Source organism: Amblyomma mixtum, chromosome 5 (assembly GCF_055824585.1).
Source record: "Amblyomma mixtum isolate Tamu chromosome 5, ASM5582458v1, whole genome shotgun sequence".
NCBI classification, from domain to species: Eukaryota; Metazoa; Arthropoda; class Arachnida; order Ixodida; family Ixodidae; genus Amblyomma; species Amblyomma mixtum.
This window is the reverse complement of record NC_143016.1, coordinates 108,107,106-108,126,388: the sequence shown is the minus strand read 5'-3', so window position 1 is coordinate 108,126,388 and position 19,283 is coordinate 108,107,106. Positions and strand designations below refer to the sequence as shown.

Sequence of the window (19,283 nt, the reverse complement as noted above, 5' to 3'; positions counted from 1 at the left end):
GAACGGCGTCACGGCGTAGAGCGGTAGAGCACGCCGCGCAGGGGAAAAATGTAAAAAAGAACAGAGACGATTTTTTTTTTTTTCGATGACGTCGCAGGGAGCGGCCGTCTTGGCCAATCTCGGTTCTCTATTTCTCCCAGGCAGTCGGCGCCACGGCTGGACTGCAGTCTGCAGGAGGTGTGGCAGCGCGTGCTTTGTTTTATGTCGGTGCCGTGGTGCGCAAGGCAGGAAGCGCGGCAGCATTGTGCATGTTGGAAGCGTGGCTCATTTTTATCGTTATCGCGTTATCGCGGAGTTCGACCAGATCTTTCGTTCGCAGTTGGATGGTATGGAAGCCGCAATCCTGAAGTCCGCACTCGGGAAACGTGTTCAGGGGACGCTGGACGACTTCTTTCAGCGGCAATAAATCGGTATGCCGATGTTTGCATTTTTTTTTCGTAGTCCACATATAACGAAATAGCGGATATAGCGAAGTGATTTCCGATTCCCGCCGACTTCGTTATAACCGGGCTAGACTGTATTTGGAAACAGCTACAGATATAGCGAATGTTATTTTTCACTGCTCCTTGACGCGACTACAGCGGGCTCATCCACCAGGTTTGTGTGCCGACAGGAAAAGCCAACTTCTCAATGACCCTAAGCCATTGAGGCAAAGCACGTGGCAAGCACTGGCAAGAAAGAGTTGCTACAAGCACGCAAGGACGATGGTATGGGCTGCTTGAAAGAAGAGATGGCAGTGAAAGATCCGTGAGCAGTAGGGAAAAGAAAAAAAGTGCAAATGAGTACAGAACTGTGCAGCAACATGAAGTAGCCAGTCGAGAAGTGACAGCACAACGGCAGCCGCAACGCGAAAGGCTTCCTGCAGAATATTGCAGATCTTTTGTTTTCAGTTGGTGAAGTATAATAATATTTTAAGTTGCAGATAATTAGAGGCTTTAATTATAGTCATTTCAAGTCGTTTTCTCATGCAAAGAAGGATTATGTTGAAAGATAGCACTGGGTTCGAATCAGTAGAATGGAACAGATGAAGTCATTGAAAAATGGCATTACGCAGCATGCCCAGCGACACATTGTTTTGCTAAGGTGTACGATATCATTATCAAAACTAATATGGCTACCTCTTGTATATTGAGGAGGGCACTGAACCACATACCAAATCACGTGGTTTCGTCAGAGTGCGACCATATTCGTTTTTATGGTTTGAAAGCTTTCGCTAGCAAGCAAATTTTTCTCACCTATCAGTGTTCCCAATATATAAACCACAATTGCAAGAGAGTGCAAAGATCAGTATATTCTCTTGAAAAAATATTCACATCCCTATCAATGGCGTTACAGCAAAATTTGTAACTTTGGATGGTAAGCCTTCCGTTGAACTACAAAGAACAAGATCCTCTGAAACTACCCACACCCAGCAGTCGCTTCATGAAAGGCTGATCCCATTTAATGTGCAAAGACTTAATTCGAAAGGGCATTCTCTGAAATGCTGCAACAGGTGAAGATGCACAAGCACAATGACAGCAACTTCCAAGTGCACAAAGCTTAAATGCATTATCAGATTCCTGCTCTATGACTGCTGAGCACTGCAGTCGAAAACAAAAGGCCTCAAAGGCCCAAGCTAGAGAGGGTGCAAAATTGTTCAACAGCTGTCCTGAAGTGAACTGCAGACTGCCTGCAGCAGCTCACCTGTCAGGCTTAGCCATTTCATGCTTTAATAACCTGCTCCAGAATTCGAAAGCAAGAACTTTCCAAAGGCAGCAATGCGATCTACAAAGACTCGTCTAGTTTCCTACTTTGGTCATATTATGAGATCTGCTTTTTCTCAATTTAAAGAATGCTTTCAGGCCCCAACTTAACGTAGGAGTCACAATGTCATTTGGGCTTTAGAGAGGAATACATCTGCTGCAGAATCTGTCACAGTATGCACTCATAGAAGTTATTTGCAAAGAGTTCTCGCATACATACCTTGCGAAGGCATTCCTGGTTGCTGGACAGGTTGCTTGATGTTACGTATCTTTTCCGGGGTCAGCCAACCAGTTCTCTTTGATGTCTGAAGGTCTGGGACATGACAAGGCTTCCTACTTGACTCAAGAGGTGCAACAGCTCGTTTGGCAAATATAACGGCAGGTTCTTCGCTGTCGTTTTCTTGTGCAGCCCGCCTCAGGAGCTCTTCGGCCTCCGATTCTGACACAGGGTCGCTGTCACTGTCACTCTCATCACGAACATTAAGCAGCCGTCTAGATGTTTTAAGCCCTGAACTAGCCTTGGACGTTGCCTCGATGACTTCGCAGGATTCTGCACCTTCTTCAGAAGCTGTGTCACTGGAAGCCACTATTTTCTTAGCCCCATTTTTGGCACGTGAAGACACCTTCCTCACCGCAATAGGAGAAGACCAGGGTGAGAGCTCCCCAGACGACAGGCCTCCATCATGATTTGAGCCATTAGCCTCGATATTGTTGACACCTTTCGGGGAGCAGGCAATGTCCTCTGCAGGCAATGAGCCCTCCTGTGCCTCGGACTCTTGTGCTTGCTGGGCTGTCGCAAGTGAAGAAGTCTCTGAACTGTTAAAGTTGTGACCGCGCCTTGCTTCCAGCTCAAAGGTGATGTCAGCTGCATTCAGAGGAGCTGCCCGTGAAAGCTGACAGCTGGAGTTCTCTTTTGACATGGCCTCAGCATTTCCGCGCTCCTCGGTGTGGTGACGGCTCAGCTCATTCTCACGTGATGGCAAGTATGTCTCTTCGCTGCAACGATCAATCAATGCTTCCATGCCACTACAATCAGAATTCGAGCTCATGCGCTCTTTACGTTCAGGAAGCGTTCTTATCTCATGCAAAGTCAGACTGGTCTCTGAACACTCGCGTCCAAGCTTGGATTGTCCTTTTGAATTTTCTCTCCTCAAAACAGCTGCATTTTGGCTTTTCAAGAGTGACTTCTCAGCTGAACATTGAAATTCACTCAAAACATCTCTGTCTTCGTCCATAACATGCTTGGATATCTTATCTAGGCTTTGGACAGGACTAGCATTGCTCAGGTGTTCAGTGTTGGTTTTCATTGGTGGTGTGGTGTCCATCTCTTCAGTGTCCTCGATTATTGCACCAAGTCCAAACTGTGATGCCCTAACATGGCTAGGTTTGTTTGTTGAAGCTGCCTGGTCCTCAGTATTTTCACACAATATTTCTGTGCCATGATTCTGTCTATCATCAAAGCCAAAGCCTGTGTGATTATGTATGAGTGGTCCCTTCAGAAGACCACCAGAGGCGGCATCTGGTAAAGAGCTGTCAATGTGAACAGTAGTCTTGGAAACAGCATCTTCCGCTGCAAACTTCAGTGCTTTCCCCTCTGTGACACTCTTATTCACTGTGGCGTGTTCTTGCTTGGTGCTGGTCGCTGCCGAAGATTCCTGAAATTGCAGCAAGCCTGAATAGGCCTTGCCAGAACTTTCAGCATCAGTGTCTGCGGTATCTAGGCTTTCAGTCTGCGTTACGGCCTCTCTGCAGATGATAACTTTCGTGCATGGCTTTTCAGTGCACATTCCTACGTCCACAAGTACAGGCTTCTGTGGCTGGTCTTTCAGTGTTATTTTGATGACACCATTCACACAAGCCACGGAAAGATATGCTTTACATCCTGGGCAAGCCACATGTGTGTTTGTAAGATGGCATGATGAACAAAGTGCACCGTTAGAGCTAGGGTCAGGTAGAGGCATAGGCAATGATGAGGCAGAACTGCTAGAACTAGAGGATGCGACTTGGAGGTTCTTGGTGGCGTTGTTCTTGTCATCAGTAGAAGGACCTGCATCGCATTGATCCACAGTGACGATCTGGCCAGTTGCTGCCTTTGGTGCCAAAAACGCACTTGCCTGCTGCTGATTGGTATCATGATGGACTGCTGCTAGCTCTTCTTCTTCATGTGATGGAACCATGTCTGGTTCACTAACCGAAACAGGCTGTTTCAGACTGTTACAAACATCAGTCATTAAATCGAGAGTGTTGACAGCTGCATTGGTAAGTGATTCTAAGTCCTGCGTACTAGCGTTCAGGTCAAATGTTTTTCTGCTTGACTTCTTAAACATTCCTTCAAAATCTTTCAGGGACAGTGCGCGTCCACTGCTGGATTCTTCGGACTCCTTTTCCTCTGGGCGTGCTGGAGTGCTGCGACTGTCCTCGGTGCCTTTCTCCGTTATGCTGCGAGGATTACTATCGACAGCAGTTTCAGTGCTGACAGCAGCAACACTCTGAATGTCACTCTGGACGGCTGTCTCATGAGGTACTGCCATGGCTGGTATGTCCTCTTCCAGAGAACCAACACCACAATTCTCCGCAGCTTCTGCCTTGCTCTCTTCATCAGCAGAGCACAGATCAACAACATCCTTTTCTTCCATTGGTTCAACATGCGTTTCAGAGCGTAAAACTGCCCTTGTTTTGCAAGGATGGTTAGAAGCTGGTTTGTCAAGGGCAACGGGAATTTGCTGCATGCTGTTTTCTTCCTCTTGTGGAACTTTGCGTGAGGATGGTGCAGTTGTGTTTTGTCCCTTATTGTCTTCCACATTGGCCCTCAGGTTTGAAACATCTTTGAGAGCACCAGCACTCCTAGCCTGTTCAGTGCGCTTGACATCTACAGTTTTAACAATCGTGAGCTCATACTTCTCGGCTTCAGCAATCTTCCTCTGAAGCTCCTCGGCTTGTTCTTCCAATGGCTTCAACTGCAGGTTGCTCTTGATCCTCTTCGACCGCTTTCCTGCCCCTCTGCTGATTCTTTTCTGAGTGACCGGTTTCTTTGAAACACACGGCATGACGCCCGGTGTTATGAACAGCTCTATGTCAAGCTCTTCAGCATCATTTTTTTCTCTCGCCTCTTCCTGTGCACAGAGTTCTCTCAAGCTATCAAACTCACATTCAGAGTAGTTTTGGCGGTCAGACTTCCTTCGTGATAAGGACTTTGCCACAGCTGTTGTACGTCCGATGCCTCTCAAACGCTTCCTTCTGCCACGCCGTGCTGCATGCAGAGAGGGCTGGCTTGGAATGAACTTGTAAGGATCTGTGTCTGAGGCATCAAGCACTGCGTTTCTATTTTTAGAAGCATTAGGAGCTTGCTTGTCTGCCATAAAGAAGCGGTGTGAACCAGTTGGCTTGCATGAAGAATCACTACAATTCTGCTGGGCCGCAGAACTTTCATCAGGCCCTGAAGAAGAGTTTGCTTGTGGCATGCCATCACACTTTTCGAGCCAGTTTTGCACTTTCTTATCGCGATCCGCACTGCTGGCCGAGGTGCATGGCGGCTGCTCTTGAACTTCCATGGGGGCTTCCGAAACATCTGAACGGAGGGTGCGCCTTTCCGAGCACAATGAAGCTAGTGACGCATTGTCGGCAGCAATGCTAGCTGAAGGTACTGTTGAAGACTCTGCACGTCCATCCTGCTTTCTTTCAGCCACAGCCTGCTCGATTCCTTTCGCATTTCGTCGGCTGCTTTTGGAATTCCTAGAACTGTTTCCGCCAAGGGACCCAGCATCCTCAGTCACTGGTGGCCCATCGGTCCTGTAAGAGATGGGATATCGTCTCGTGTCTTGCTGCGACATCGCAATCAAATGTATGCAGTAGATCCCAAATACATTTAACTCAAAGGGCATTGCAAAATAGTTCAATACACTGATAATTCGATATATAAAACATAGCAACAGATAACCTTATTTGAAACCAAGAAGCAAGGATACAGCCCATCCACACTAGTAGCATGCAGCTCACTGGCTCACTCGCAGCATGCTGTTCTCATTGGGTGTTGCTAGGCCTAACCTGCTTTGCAATGAATCCACAGCAGATGGTGCTTTAGAGGTAGCCTTCATCTACCATAAAAGGTCTAATCCTATTAGAAGTATACTATAAACATAATAATCCCTTTAAAAATTTGGAGGACACTTAAACTCCGCCTTTAAGGGTACGACGCAACAGCGTTAATGGGTTCCGTCAGCAGTTCCTCTTGCATGCACTATGCAATAGGCAGGGTTCTTGCTTAAGCTTGCCTTGTTGTGACACTTCGACTTGCCCCTTCGAGAGACTCATGCAAAACTTCGCAAGTGAGCTTTCCCGCATATCATAGCTGACATAAACGAGATGGCGGGGATCACGCTCGGAGAGTTGTGAAGGCAGCAGGACAAATTCCATGGGTGTGGGAAGGGTCAAAGAAAAAAAGAAACTTGCTTTCTCACTGCGAATGTTTGACGCGGATGGTTGGCCATCTTGTTCTCATCAAGAGCTAAAAGTGGGAAAACCCACTAGCAGAATTTCGCATGAGATCCAAGCCTAGCAGTGTCTGAATTCGATCAGCCCACATGATAAATGAAGGACAAGAAAGCGATGAGGAGAGAGGCACTTTAAACTCAGCCTTCGAATAATCTGCCCAGATATTGTGGTTTTTCCACAACTGAACTTATTAAAGTTGGCGTGGCATTCAGTCGTGTATACATATTCCGAGATTCTCGAATATCAATTTTTCGAATCGAATGTGAATCGAATACCAAACATATTCGATTTGCATTCAAAATTTTGAATATTTGAACACCTCTAGTCATAAAACTAAACTTCAAGACTTTGAGTTGCATTAAAGGGGAGGACCTTGCAAGTCTGCTCAAGTTACTAGATATTCTTGAAATACCAGGTTGCATAATACCACAAAAGGTATTTTTAATAAACCAATAATAAGACAAACGCTAACATAAAAGACTTCGTAAAGCAATAAGGATTAAGCACTTTGCGAAAACAAAAACACTTTCAGACCATGCAAGCAACACCTGCAGCAGACCCCTCAGATGTCTTGGTTTTCAAAAGCTTTTTATGTGGAAGCTGCACTTTTATTATACAGGAGGACACAAGCCCAATGTGCCCCGCCGCGGTGGCTCAGTGGTTACGGCGCTCGGCTGCTGGCCCGAAAGACGCGGGTTCGACCCCGGCCGCGGCGGTTGAATTTCTTTGGAGGAGAAATTCTAGAGGCTCGTGTACTGTGCGATGTCAGTGCACGTTAAAGAACCCCAGGTGGTCGAAATTTCCGGAGCCCTCCACTACGGCGTCTCTCATAGCCTTAGTCGCTTTGGGACGTTAAACCCCATAAACCAACCAACCAACAAGCCCAATGTTTCCTAAAGGCTGGTCATAACCTGAAGGAACATGAGTTTCTGAAAAACATTAACAGCAGATTGTGCCTGTAGCACTGCCATGCATTTAACCTCTTGATGAAGCTGAGGTGAATACAGTAAAGACTTGTTAGTTCGACACATGTTCACTTAAAAAAACTAGATAATTCAGACATCCTCCTGGTGCCACCAGACGTGTGTACTATGTGGCGTGAAACTCACATTAATTCAGACAAACTTGGCTGCACTTCAGTTAATTAGGACAGGCAGCAGAGTTTGCATGTGCATAGGGCGCTGCATGATGTTGAGCAGAAGAAGTAGCGCTGGTGTCCAAACGATAAGTAAAAGCACCAAACTTATCGCTACAATCATCAGTTAAGAAGGTGCGATGGACTGCCTTTTCTTTGATTCGTTGTATGAGCGTCATGGAACATGCTGTCTGCATTGTTCGTGTAGCGTGGAGCCTGTCGGCATTTTACATTGGCTGTATGTGTGTGTGCAAGGTGTAGTATTTTTTTTTTTTTTTGCAGCTTATGTGCATGCGTGCATGTGTGTGGATGCCGTAATGTCCTACACAACATATGCGTTGGTTGTTGGTTCATCCAAGCGTGTGCCCGCACTGCATCATTTGGCAAACGTACCTACCGTATTTTCCGGTGTATAAGACGCGGCTTTTTTTCGAAAATCTTGCTGGTGCGTCCTATACAAGGGTGCATCTTATATGCGAATTTTTCGTTTTTTTTTTCCGAGTTCAGAAATTATTCAGGTTCATGCTCAAGTTTTTTTTACCGGAAAAATATTACTACCAATGACGCGGTTGTAACACGGTTAATACTTCAATACGGGGACCGCCGTGCGCAACTTCTTTTAGGTGAACTTCATCACGAAACGGCGGGGATGACGACTTCTGGGATCACAAACACGTGACCGTTTCGGAGGCCCCAAGCAAAAGTAATGTAAAATGCCAAAAGATTACGACAATCGCGCTCCTCGCCATTGTGAAGACAAGCCAAGACAAGCCGGCGTTATTTTTTAGCCACCCTTTACAACTTTCTTTGCTCCGTGTACGTAGTGCGAAGAGAATGTTTCAGCTGCGTTGCCTAGAGAAATGGGCGATCTATTTGACAGCCCATCCGAAGATGAAGACTTAGAACATCTTAGGTAGAAATATGTTCTTATTGATATGTGGGACAGTTCTTTCGTTTTTTCTTTTTTTTTTCTAAGACGCGGGCGGGTATTGCGAGTGTTGCCTTTTTCGACCACTTAGCGTTCCTTAAGAATTTCTCAGAGGTACCGGTATATTTCGCGATGGTCGCGCAAGCGTGTTTAATTAACCCTCACTATCCTAACTGGGTAAATTGGGGTGCGTCTTATATACGGGTGCGTCTTATATACCAACTTTTTCAATGACAGCCTGCATATATGGCGGATGCGTCTTATACAAGGGTGCGTCTTATACAAGGGAAAATACGGTAAATTGTATATGCTAACTGTGGGGTTTAACATCTTAAAGTGACACATGTGCTATGAGGGATACCATAGCGGAGGGCTCTGGACGAGGTTAGATGAGGTTAGGCCAACTGATATTGCACAGCGCAGGGGCGTTTTTGAATTCCACTTCCATCCAAACACCTAAGACACTCAGCCACCATGGTAGGTGGGACCGTTTGGCAGAACTGTGAAAAATAGCTTTTACAATGCAAACTCTGACAAAATTATTAACGTTTACAAATTTTTTTCAAGAAATAGAGGTATGTTGATGTGGAACACTTCATGTCTTTTTTTCGATCCTCCCGATAATTCGACACTTGGCTAATTCAGGTATTTTCTTTGGTCCCATGAAATCTGAACCAACGTGGTTGTACTGCATGTAAGTGCAAGGTTTCACAGAATTTCAATGGTTGTCAGGATGAGCTGACGCTTCTACCATCTGTAGCTGCTCCTCGCTTTCGCTCTGCTTCCAATAAATATGGGTGCTTCCCCACATGCAGTCACATGCAAGACCACCCACAATTTACCACTGCTCTTGCCAGGCTGGAAGAACTCTGGCACATACCGTATAAACGCGTGTAAGGGCCGCACCCGTGTATGGGCCACACCCCGTTTTCCCGAAGGAAATGTTTAAAAAAAAATAAATCCGTGTAAGGGCCGCACCCGAACTTTCTATGACCCAGGCGGGAATAGCCTTCTAAATGCACGCGCCGTGGCCTCCGCGATCGGCTCCGGCTGCGAACAACGGTGCGCTCGATCGCGGAGGCCAAGCACGCGCATAAGAGCTTCCAAAAACCGTCCATGGATAGCGCCCGAGGCCGCAGCCATCATCATCATCATCGATTTTTTTTCTCCCCCCCGACTTCCCGCTATCTAATCAGCATCAGTATCCCCAGCTCCAGTCTTTTATGGCGGATTAGCGCGTTCGCCGTAGTTGTGGCTTTCGCGTGCTGCCGCTGAGTAATGCAGTTTTAGCACGATGGGCAAGCACCTTATCAGCTACACGGCTGGGAGTTAGCTCTCGAACGCGGCAAGCGTGCGGAGGACAGGGAACTCGACGTGGCCGAGAAGTGCGTCCGATGACCGTGCAATCAAAAAGGTGCATTGAGAAACACAAGCTGCAAAAAACGCGCTTTCCGAGGCGAGCCGTGTGAGTTTCCCGAACTGCTCTGCTAGTGATGGAAATGCGGAACAACGGCTACGCGTTGACAGCGGACATGCTGCGCGGCTTCTTTGGGATGAGCGTGCACCAGAGCACAACACCAGCTCAGAGTCGAAATACTCCGCGAGTGTCGACTGAACGTAGAATAAATGCCGTTCATTCCCTGAGTGCTGTTTTTGCTGAAAAAAAATTTTTTTTTTTCTAAATCGCGTGTATGGGCCGCACCCCGAAAATTGGCTCCCGAATCTGGAAAAAAAAGTGCGGCCCTTACACGCGTTTATACGGTATAAGACCATTGAATTACATTCTTACGGCCCTGCAAGAGCTCATGTAAACCAATGCACACAAGTTAGTAGTTTACCTTAAACAGACATCTTTGCATTTTGCCTGCGGGAGCTAAACATATGTCCCTGAAATGGTCAGCTTTAAAGGACTTTTCTGAATTTGAATGGCTTAGGAGATTCTTAATGAGCAAGAGAAGAAGTAAGCACAAAACTATCTTGTAGCATAACTGGACCTAACAATGCCTATGTCAGCATACTCTGGGAAATCCACTCAAAATATACGTCAGCATTCGACAAGCTACACAAGCTACCGTATATCCAGTGATATGCAGTAGAATCTTGATGCGATTATGGTTGATCCAAATTTCATGATGATACAAATTTTAAAAATGTCCCAGGCAGAATGCTATATGTACAATATGTTATGGCTCCGGATGATTTCTCAAACCATGGCAGAAAAGATGATATGAGCACGCGAACCATTGGGTGCCTGTCAACAAATGCCCGGTGATGATGACCCATTAAAAAAGAACACGGTGACATTGAAGGAAAAAAAAGGTTCAAATGAACATTATGGGCTTTTTGGCTGAAAATGACTGAGCTATGCCATAAAACAAATATCTCAAACTCCCCACTGACAAGCAGCGCCCACTCAAGTGGCACACGGCAGGCTTCACCTCAATACACAAGTGGTTAGTGGTGTGCGGCAATTGTTCACATTGTGAACATAACATAACATGGAGCTTCGGAGTGGTCATCAGGAAGGTACTATCATGGTGGCCCAACCCGGCAAGTAACGGACCACTCCTGCCGTTCCTTCCATGGTCATGGCTCCTCCCCATGGCCCTGACGCCTCTTCTGGCATTGAAGGACGATGTCAACTGGCTCAGTGTATATGAACGAGTCAGCACTTGTAACAGGTAGGACCATACCCTGATGTTGACGAATGTCATCTTTCATTTACGGCACGGCCAGGGTGTCTTATAAAATTAAGATGATAGACTGACGAGCTGGGACACTTTTGGGACAGCGTTAAGGCTCCCGTTCCGCAGAAAATCCGCCATCATCAGTGTCAACGCAGTGAGCGAAAGTTCCCTAGAGGAGCAGCCTAGGTGGCCCACCTAGGTCTCGTGAGCTAGCGGTGTCATCACAACCTGCCCACAGGATTGTGAGCAAACTTACCACAGTGGCAGGTGGCAGTTAAGTGAATATTTGGTCGCGAGAGGTTGCTCGGGAAGAGCAACCTGGGTCTCAAAAAAGCCCCACCGGTGGAAGCACCTGCCATTGCAGGGCAGTAGCGCATCGCTTAAGTGCTGCATCACTGCACCAGGAGCGGTATGGGGACTCCAACGGATCTATGAATGTGAAGTTGAAAATGATAAATTCCGTCTATATGAGTGTCTATGGGCGTCATACTCTTAAAGGTGCACTGAAGAGGAATCTGAACTTGTCTTTTTGCCGCGGGAACTCAATCTACACGTTCCAAGCATTCTTAGAAACTGCGACTTATTGCCCTGTGTGGCCGATTTCCCAAATTAAATCGAATTAACGTCCGGCTCCCGCCCTTTTTTTTTAATTCTCCCTCGTACGGTGGGCGGAGTCGACCAACGCATGGAGTGCCTTTCACCCAGTCCCGTGGCGGCTTGCCGCTCTGCCATCGGCGGAGTAATACGTAGTAGTCCGTAGTAGCAAATAGTCCGCGCGTATTTTTACTTCTGCGGGCTTAATTTGTGGCTATATTATCTGCGAATGAAACTATTTATTCATGGAAACCTAAAAAACAAAATAAAGCAAAAGCAAAGCCTCCACGGAGCTGGCTGAAAGGAACTTCACACGTTGGTCGACTCCGCCCATCGTACGAGGCAGAATTAAAAAAAAAAGGGCGGGAGCCGGACGTTAATTCGATTTAATTAGGGAAATCGGCCATACAGGGCAATAAGTTGCAGTTTGTAAGAATGCTAGGAACATGTAGATCGAGTTCCCGCGGCAAAAAGACAAGTTCAGAATCCTCTTCAGTGCACCTTTAAGGAGGAGCTTAAGTGTCCTCTTCAATTTAAAGGAAAAAACTATGGACTACCTGATGACTGGAAGCTCACTGTGAATAAGCACCTTGCTTCGCACGCCTAGTTTCCAACGGAAAGCTACACAGCCTACATCCAAGACTTCTTGCCACTTTGCCACAAAGTGGACACTGCCACGGTCAAGCCATACCAAGGTGATACTCAAAGGGGCTGCGGACAATGCTTTTCATTTGCTTGTCTGCAAAGACTACAGCTATGGACCCTATCATCAAGAAACGGCGTCACTTTGAGCAAGTTAAAAGCTGCCGCATTCCACAGCAGTTTTCTCGGCTTCCTAACAAGGCAACAACCATACCCTGTGAGGAATAGCACTTACCATCACGTGTTCCTTCTGACACCCCTACCGTCGCGGGCACTGTCACACAGATTGCTCGTAGTGAACTGGAGGCCCTTGCGCCTGTGACACCTCACACGAGCCCCCCTGATCACTCTCTGCCGGTCGTGTCACTCATCTTAGAAGAGGCTTGCCTTGCTTTTATGCGAAGCATATTACTAGAGCTACACTACAGCCCGTCGACCGCGGTGGTGGAGCTACCATTGACCTTTAGCGTGACCACGTGACACCACGTGACAACATGACGTCACAGCAGAGGAGAGATGGGCTGCCGGCTCGCGCGGTCGGCCGTGGCGGTGGAGGCTCCACATCAGAGGCGCTGCAGCTGACCACGTGACGCTACAGCAGCGGTATAAAGCTGAGCTTGCCTCGCTCTCCGGGCACTTACGAGGCGGCCAGGTGTTGGGATGCCGCCTAGAAGCAGGGCTGATTTGAACGAGAAGCGAAAGCTTCAGCGTGCCACAGAGACCGATGAAGAGCGGGATGAACGTCAACCAAGGAAAGCCATGTATTACCAAGCCTAGCCACCAATATGCTTCGCATCTGACTAGGCTTAACCTTAGCTAAGCCTCAGCCATTTTTTTTTCGTTAGTCACACAACCCAAACTTTCGAAGGATTCTGGTCCTGTGCCTTGGTCTACCGCACCTGATTAGAGCCAGTTTGCTTGATCAGGACCAAGTCACTTACACTTGATCAAAGCCAACAAACTGAGCTGCTCTTGGTAAGCAAGGATCAAAGTACAGTGGAACATCGATTATACGTCCCCCGGTCATGCGACGACCCGCATTTTACGACGAATTTTTGCGGTCCCGGCAAAACCCCCATAGAGACAATGCATTAAAAACTTCGGTTATACGACGCAAATTTTAGAAGGACCCCGCTTCGTACGACGGCTGGCTCGTACCGTCCGTCAAAAAAGGCCGTCAGCAAACGCAGGCCGGGATGTACCGTATTTTCGCGATTCTAAGCACCCCCCCTATTTTCGGAAAAAAATTTCTGAAAAAAAAAAAAAACTGCATGCGAATCTAAGCACCCCCGTTTTTGCGCGGAAGAGAGCGTTGCCGAGGCCGCCAAGTGCACTTGCTCTCTTTTTCGTCGAGCCTGTGCAGTCGGATGCGTGTTGTCGTTGCGACTGAGAGAAGGATGAAAAGGAAAGCGCACAGGCCCGCCTACTGGCGTGAGCCAAGCCACCACCGCTGCCGAGGAGAGTTAAAAGATCAGAAGGATGAAAAGGAAAGCGCACGGGCCCGCCTACTGGCGTGAGCCAAGCCACCACCGCTGCCGAGGAGAGTTAAAAGATCAGAGGAAAGATAAAGAGAAAAGATAAGACGCGCGTCCCAGCAACAGATGCGTCTGCAGGAGCCGACGCTGATGAAAAAACAGATAAGCGGGCGAGGCCGCGCTCGCCCAAGCGAGTACAGCGGCGTCCACGGCGCTTTTTGTAATGGAAGTAATGGATGCTTGTGCCCCACAATAAAACTTCCGAAGTGGACAACGATGCAGAGGTTTGCGCTCCCATTCCTAGTTACGCGGACGTGTTGCAGAGCGTCGACAACATCCGGCGCTTTGCTTGCGCGCGCGACGATGTTGGCGACCTACTGCCAGACGTGGCAGCCCTTGAAAGAAAGTTGATGCGCCGAGGTTGGGCAAAGGTGCAAAAAAAAAAATTACCGATTTTTTTAAACGGTAATAAAGATTTTTTTGCAAATCTGTTTCAAACAAATGCTGGGTTTTGTCTTTTTTAATCTGATTGGCGTACTTGCCGCGGGCTTGAAGCCGGTCAACAGTTTTCGGCGCAAGGCCGAGCGCCACTGGCCGCATTATTTGATTTTCGATTATACGACACCCGGATTATACGACGGTTTCACGCGGTCCCCTGAACGTCGTATAATCGAGGTTCCACTGTACTACTTTTAGGTGTTGATGCTTTGTAATCAGCTTGTCAGAGGTGTTACATCCGGAAAAACAAGAACACTGCAAGATAGCCTCTCTATACATATTGGCCATAGCACCTTTCTGCAATTCCAGTGTGCGTCGTGATGCAGTGAGTAAACATGCCAATTTGCAGACCTAATCGTTGAGACATCAAATATCGCTGTCAGGTTATTTTTCTTTTCTACTGCTTTTCTTGGTTTCTTTTTTTCTAAAAGCCACTGCTATCAGCTAAATCATCACAATAATGGTTAATAAAGTGATATATTAACAGGTTATGTCCTGCCAGTTGGCATATTTGTTCACAGAGAGCGTAATATATTAATATGATGTGTGGTGTGTAATGACCCGAAGGATGCTGTATTAGAAGGCTCAGTGCTGATTTTGACCAAAGAGGATTCAGCACAAATGCTCACAGGAGGAAAATAGGGATGCAATTATCACGCAAGGGGGAAATCACAAGAGTCTTGATTTTGACAGCCAGAATAGGGAGTGAATACATATATTCATTACACAGGTAAATATGGTATTAGTTTTTCAATTAAAAGATGCATGAATTATACAATTATTTCACATGTCTCCTAAATGTTGTATAATTAGGGTTCTATTGCAAGTTCCTAACTGTGGTTCACTGCAGTGTCTGCAAGGATGACTACTGTACTGGCATGGCAGCATCTCAGCATAGTTTCATGAACAGATGTTTTGCAAAAGATGCAAGAACTGCAACCACGGGTCTGGATAAGGACATCACATGAATGAAGAGAGTTACAGCCTCACACTGAGGAGACAGTTGCCACATAAGGGTACTAGATGCAACATTCAGTACTATGTATAAGGGAAGACTGTGTGCTGGGTAAAAAAGTAGTACTCACACGCCACACAGAACATTATGCAGTCACTTTTGATCTTCAAAGCTATTATCAGACAAGCTCATCTGGAGAAATTAAAGCAATCAAAAATACGAGCTTACACAGTGGTAGATCCAGACCTGGACTTTTTGCTAGGAACACCAGTGATGTCAGTATCTGCAAACACAAGCACAGGCAATCAATGCAGCTATTAAACACAAAAATTTCTGCAGAAATGCTACAAGAAATCAAGAAACCAGGCAACATCAACATGAAAGAAACAGCACGCTTAACCACTACCACTGGAAAAGGGAAGTTCGAAGAAATTTTGTTCACTGTAATCAGCTATATTACCTCATCTCGCATTGCACTATGTATAAACAGAAGCAGGCATTGCTGTAGAGTTGCTATGTATTCTGTGTCTTGCAATCTACTTTTTAAAAACATCTGCCTCACTTTAACCATAGCATGTGGCCATGAAATGAGTGAAAGGCTACTTTCAGGACAAGGTGGCAGCAAAATGGCCTAAACCCAGGAACAGAACACTGACAGCGTAGTTCGTGCTTGAATGATTAAACGCCAATTTGCAGAATGCTAATCCTAACCTCATTTGTAGCTGTGGCCCACTGCTGCTGCATGGTGAAAAGCCAAACAGTTTCTTTAATCAGTATGAGGAAAGCAGTTGCTTGAGGAGGTTTGGTTTGGTTTATGGGGTTTTAGCGTCCCAAAGCGACTCAGGCTATGAGAGACGCCGTAGTGAAGGGCTCCGGAAATTTAGACCACCTGGGGTTCTTTAACGTGCACTGACATCGCACACTACACGGGCCTCTAGAATTTCTCCTCCAAAGAAATTCAACCGCCGCGGCCGGGAAAGAACCCGCGTCTTTCGGGTCAGCAGCCGAGCACCATAAACACTGAGCCACCGCGGCGGCTGCTTGAGGAGGAATTGTCATTTTCCTTCTCACCAAAAGTTGTTAAAACACAGTGCTCCCTTTCACTTTAGACAGCAGTAACCGGTAATTTGTTGCTCACATTTGATAGCCAACACGTTTACTTTTGTCCACGACTTTCATCAGAAAGAGAACCCTCGTTATTAGGGGCGTGCAAATGTATTGAAATTTTCGAATATCAAATGGTACCAACATTTCGAAAGCAATGTTACTACACTTGCAGACAACTTTTTATGGCAATGCAGCTAAGGCTAAATAGAAAAGGGTCAAAGACGGTCCTTTGTCTCCATGCCATAGGGAGTGGGTAGTTTGTTGTTTGGGCTAGAGGTGCAGAAGGGTGAAGGGGGGAAGTTGGAGAGAGGGTGCGGGGCCACTAGTTCTAAGGAGCCCACTACCACGGCAAGGGGACAAAATGGTGAAACTATATTGGTGGGCGGGGACACACTGGTGAAGCATACTATTGGCGAAAATCACTAATAGTATGCAGCTCAGAACAGCCTGGAGTATTGCACCATGTGCCATACGGTTCTTTACATGATGCCACAGGCATACAATAGCTCGATTCAAAGAGGTGTGAGTGTCCAAAGGGGGAAAGGCAAATGAAGAGAGGGTGACTGGCTAACAATGGGAAGGACGAGGCGCTACAGCTGCATAGCTAGGCCAAATTAGAGCTGCTGTGGGTTATGCCAGTATCAAAAAAAAAATTCTGTCTAGGCTTGCTCAGTGAAGTGAATTGTGATAAGCATTTTGGAGCAGGCTTTGCAGCCCGTGAAAATTCAATTTGGAGCAGCTTCCTAGTGTTTTGTAGCAGAGACCTAACAGTAAGAGGCAGAGAGGGTGCTTCAACTAACTTGTGCCATGGTTTGAAAAATGCCAACACGCCACATGATGATTTGAATGGTGTAGGGTTGTAGGTAGTCGTTTTGACCACGTCTGCATGCTTTTTTAAATGCAGACAAATTTATTAATGTTTAACAAAGAAAAATTAGTTAAATTCCTTATTGTTAACATTCGAGCAAATTTTTAAGTGTAAAACATGCGGACAATGTTGAGAAATGCCCATTTTAGCTGATTTCTTCAATATCACTTTAGCCTAGTTTATCTTTGAAAGAGAAAGCCTGCAAGGCCTAAAAATTAGCCCATGATTGAGCTACTGCACTGCGATGTCAGCACTTGCAAACAGGCTCCGACTGAAGGAACTTGGTTAGAGAAAGCCAAGATTAATGAACAGCCAGCAGTCACAGTGATCGTTTTGGGATGACGCGGCCACTTTGCTTCATGAGATCTATGATTAAGGCCCCTAGCTTCCCGCGATTCAGCAAAAAATTGCGGATATAAGCCTTTTCATGGAATTCTGTAATGGCAGCCGAATTCTCCTTTTTTGACGCAATTGCTGTTACAGACATCTGAAGGAACGACAGGATGATGAGAAAATGACTTATTTACTTTATTTGCACTAACACAACACAAAGGCAAGATTGAAAACTTAGGAAAATTTGAAGAGGTATTATTACGATTATAACGAAACCCCAAACCATCCAGGCCAACAGTAGCCAAAGGAGGATCCGCTGCAGTCAGGTTTCTACCAGAAAAAAGGTTGGAGTTTTTAAGCATGCCTGCACTTAGTCAAGGATAGCCAGTCCTAGCTGTTCAGAGGCAAGTGTATCTGAAAACAGCTCAAGAACTGAAATCCGGTGACAGAGACCTCGAACCGTTTCTTTCTAAGCAAAAGAAGCAAGGGGAAAATTTCGATGTCCTGTCTTTTGGGCTGGAATGGAAAAAGTGACCCCAACACTCTCTTCCACTGCAGTCTAAGTTATGGACATCTTGAATGAAACAACAGCCATTCTTTGAGCGAAGGTAATACGAAGCATTAATTGACCCTGAGTTACAACAGCCAATTTCAGTTTTAGAAGATGGACCTTGCAACATGCAAGGCAGATGCTCAAAAAATAAACTTGCGTGTTTCTTTCATGCATCCTATGCTTCCCACAAAATTTTGTCGATTCCTAATTCTGCACTTGTGGAATTTCACAGATTCTTTAGTATTCCACCTCTGAGAAATTTCCCGAAGCAGAAAGTTAGGAAGGGGCCTTAGTTATGATGCTGCAGTAGGAGTGCGACCACAATGTTACCGTATCACGGCACAGCACAGGTTTCTTGCAGTCCAACATGGCCATGCCTCTCGCGGCAAAGCGTTTTGTCATGTATGCGCGGTCCTCATTTCATGAGCAGCGCCATTTTCCTCTGCTTATGGGTTCAGAATTGCCATGTGCTCCCACGTGCTTCGCTGCTTTCTCTTCAAGTGCTTGCAACGAAGAGACTCTGTTTGAACTTCCTCACATTGTAACTATAATTCAAGCTTTTGTGGCAGAAGGCATCCAGTAACAACACAAGCTCAAGATCACGCATTCACAAGCTCAAGATCACACATGCACATGTACACTTGAGACCTGGTCACCATATGCCGATCCACGGAGAACAACGCAACATTGGAAGTGACTGAATTAGATCCTAGGTATAAGAACCAATTTCCTACTCTGAAAGTTCATATTAACATGATTCTGCTGCACAAACTAGCTAGCTATTACAGCGAGAGCGAATGAGGTCCATGGCATCTAGCTGTCAGATGAAGCATGTCCAAAACCTTTATCGAGGTCCTCACGTCGGGTGCAACGCAAAGCTTAATAAATTTCGCAGAATCCAAATTTAGCACTATTCGAGCCTTTTAAAAATATTTCTGTCCGTGTGCATTCATGGCGTTCATTTGGAACAATGTTGGCAGCGCCACCGAAGCAAATGTGCAAAACACGCACACGTCGTGTACTAATAGTAGTCAGTAAAGGGCTCTAAAGCAAAACGGGACAGGATTGGATTCCGTCAGTCATCTTTCTCGTCACACATGGGGAAGAAGTAGTAACCAGTCATGCATCTGCACTTAAGACGTTAGCCCCAGCATCTCCACATTTACCGTGACTCTTGGTTGCTGGAATAGGATTCCGGTGTATTCCCACTAGCACCTACCATGCTGGAGATGAATGTGTGTCGTTGCCCGAGAGCTAACCACTTCAAGAGCAAGA

At 46.3% G+C, this 19,283-nt stretch overlaps 1 protein-coding gene across 1 annotated transcript in view; it reads right to left on the bottom strand.

The window, feature by feature from the left end:
* LOC149343307 (uncharacterized) overlaps window positions 1–19,283 on the bottom strand; it is a 46,463-nt gene that overhangs the window by 13,276 nt on the left and 13,904 nt on the right. Inside the window, exons 7-8 of the mRNA XM_089545825.1 lie at window positions 15,376–15,430; window positions 1,963–5,531 (exon numbers count right to left, since the gene is read on the bottom strand). Coding sequence (XP_089401951.1) covers window positions 1,963–5,531; window positions 15,376–15,430 — 3,624 coding nt within the window. The remainder of the gene's footprint in view (window positions 1–1,962; window positions 5,532–15,375; window positions 15,431–19,283) is intronic.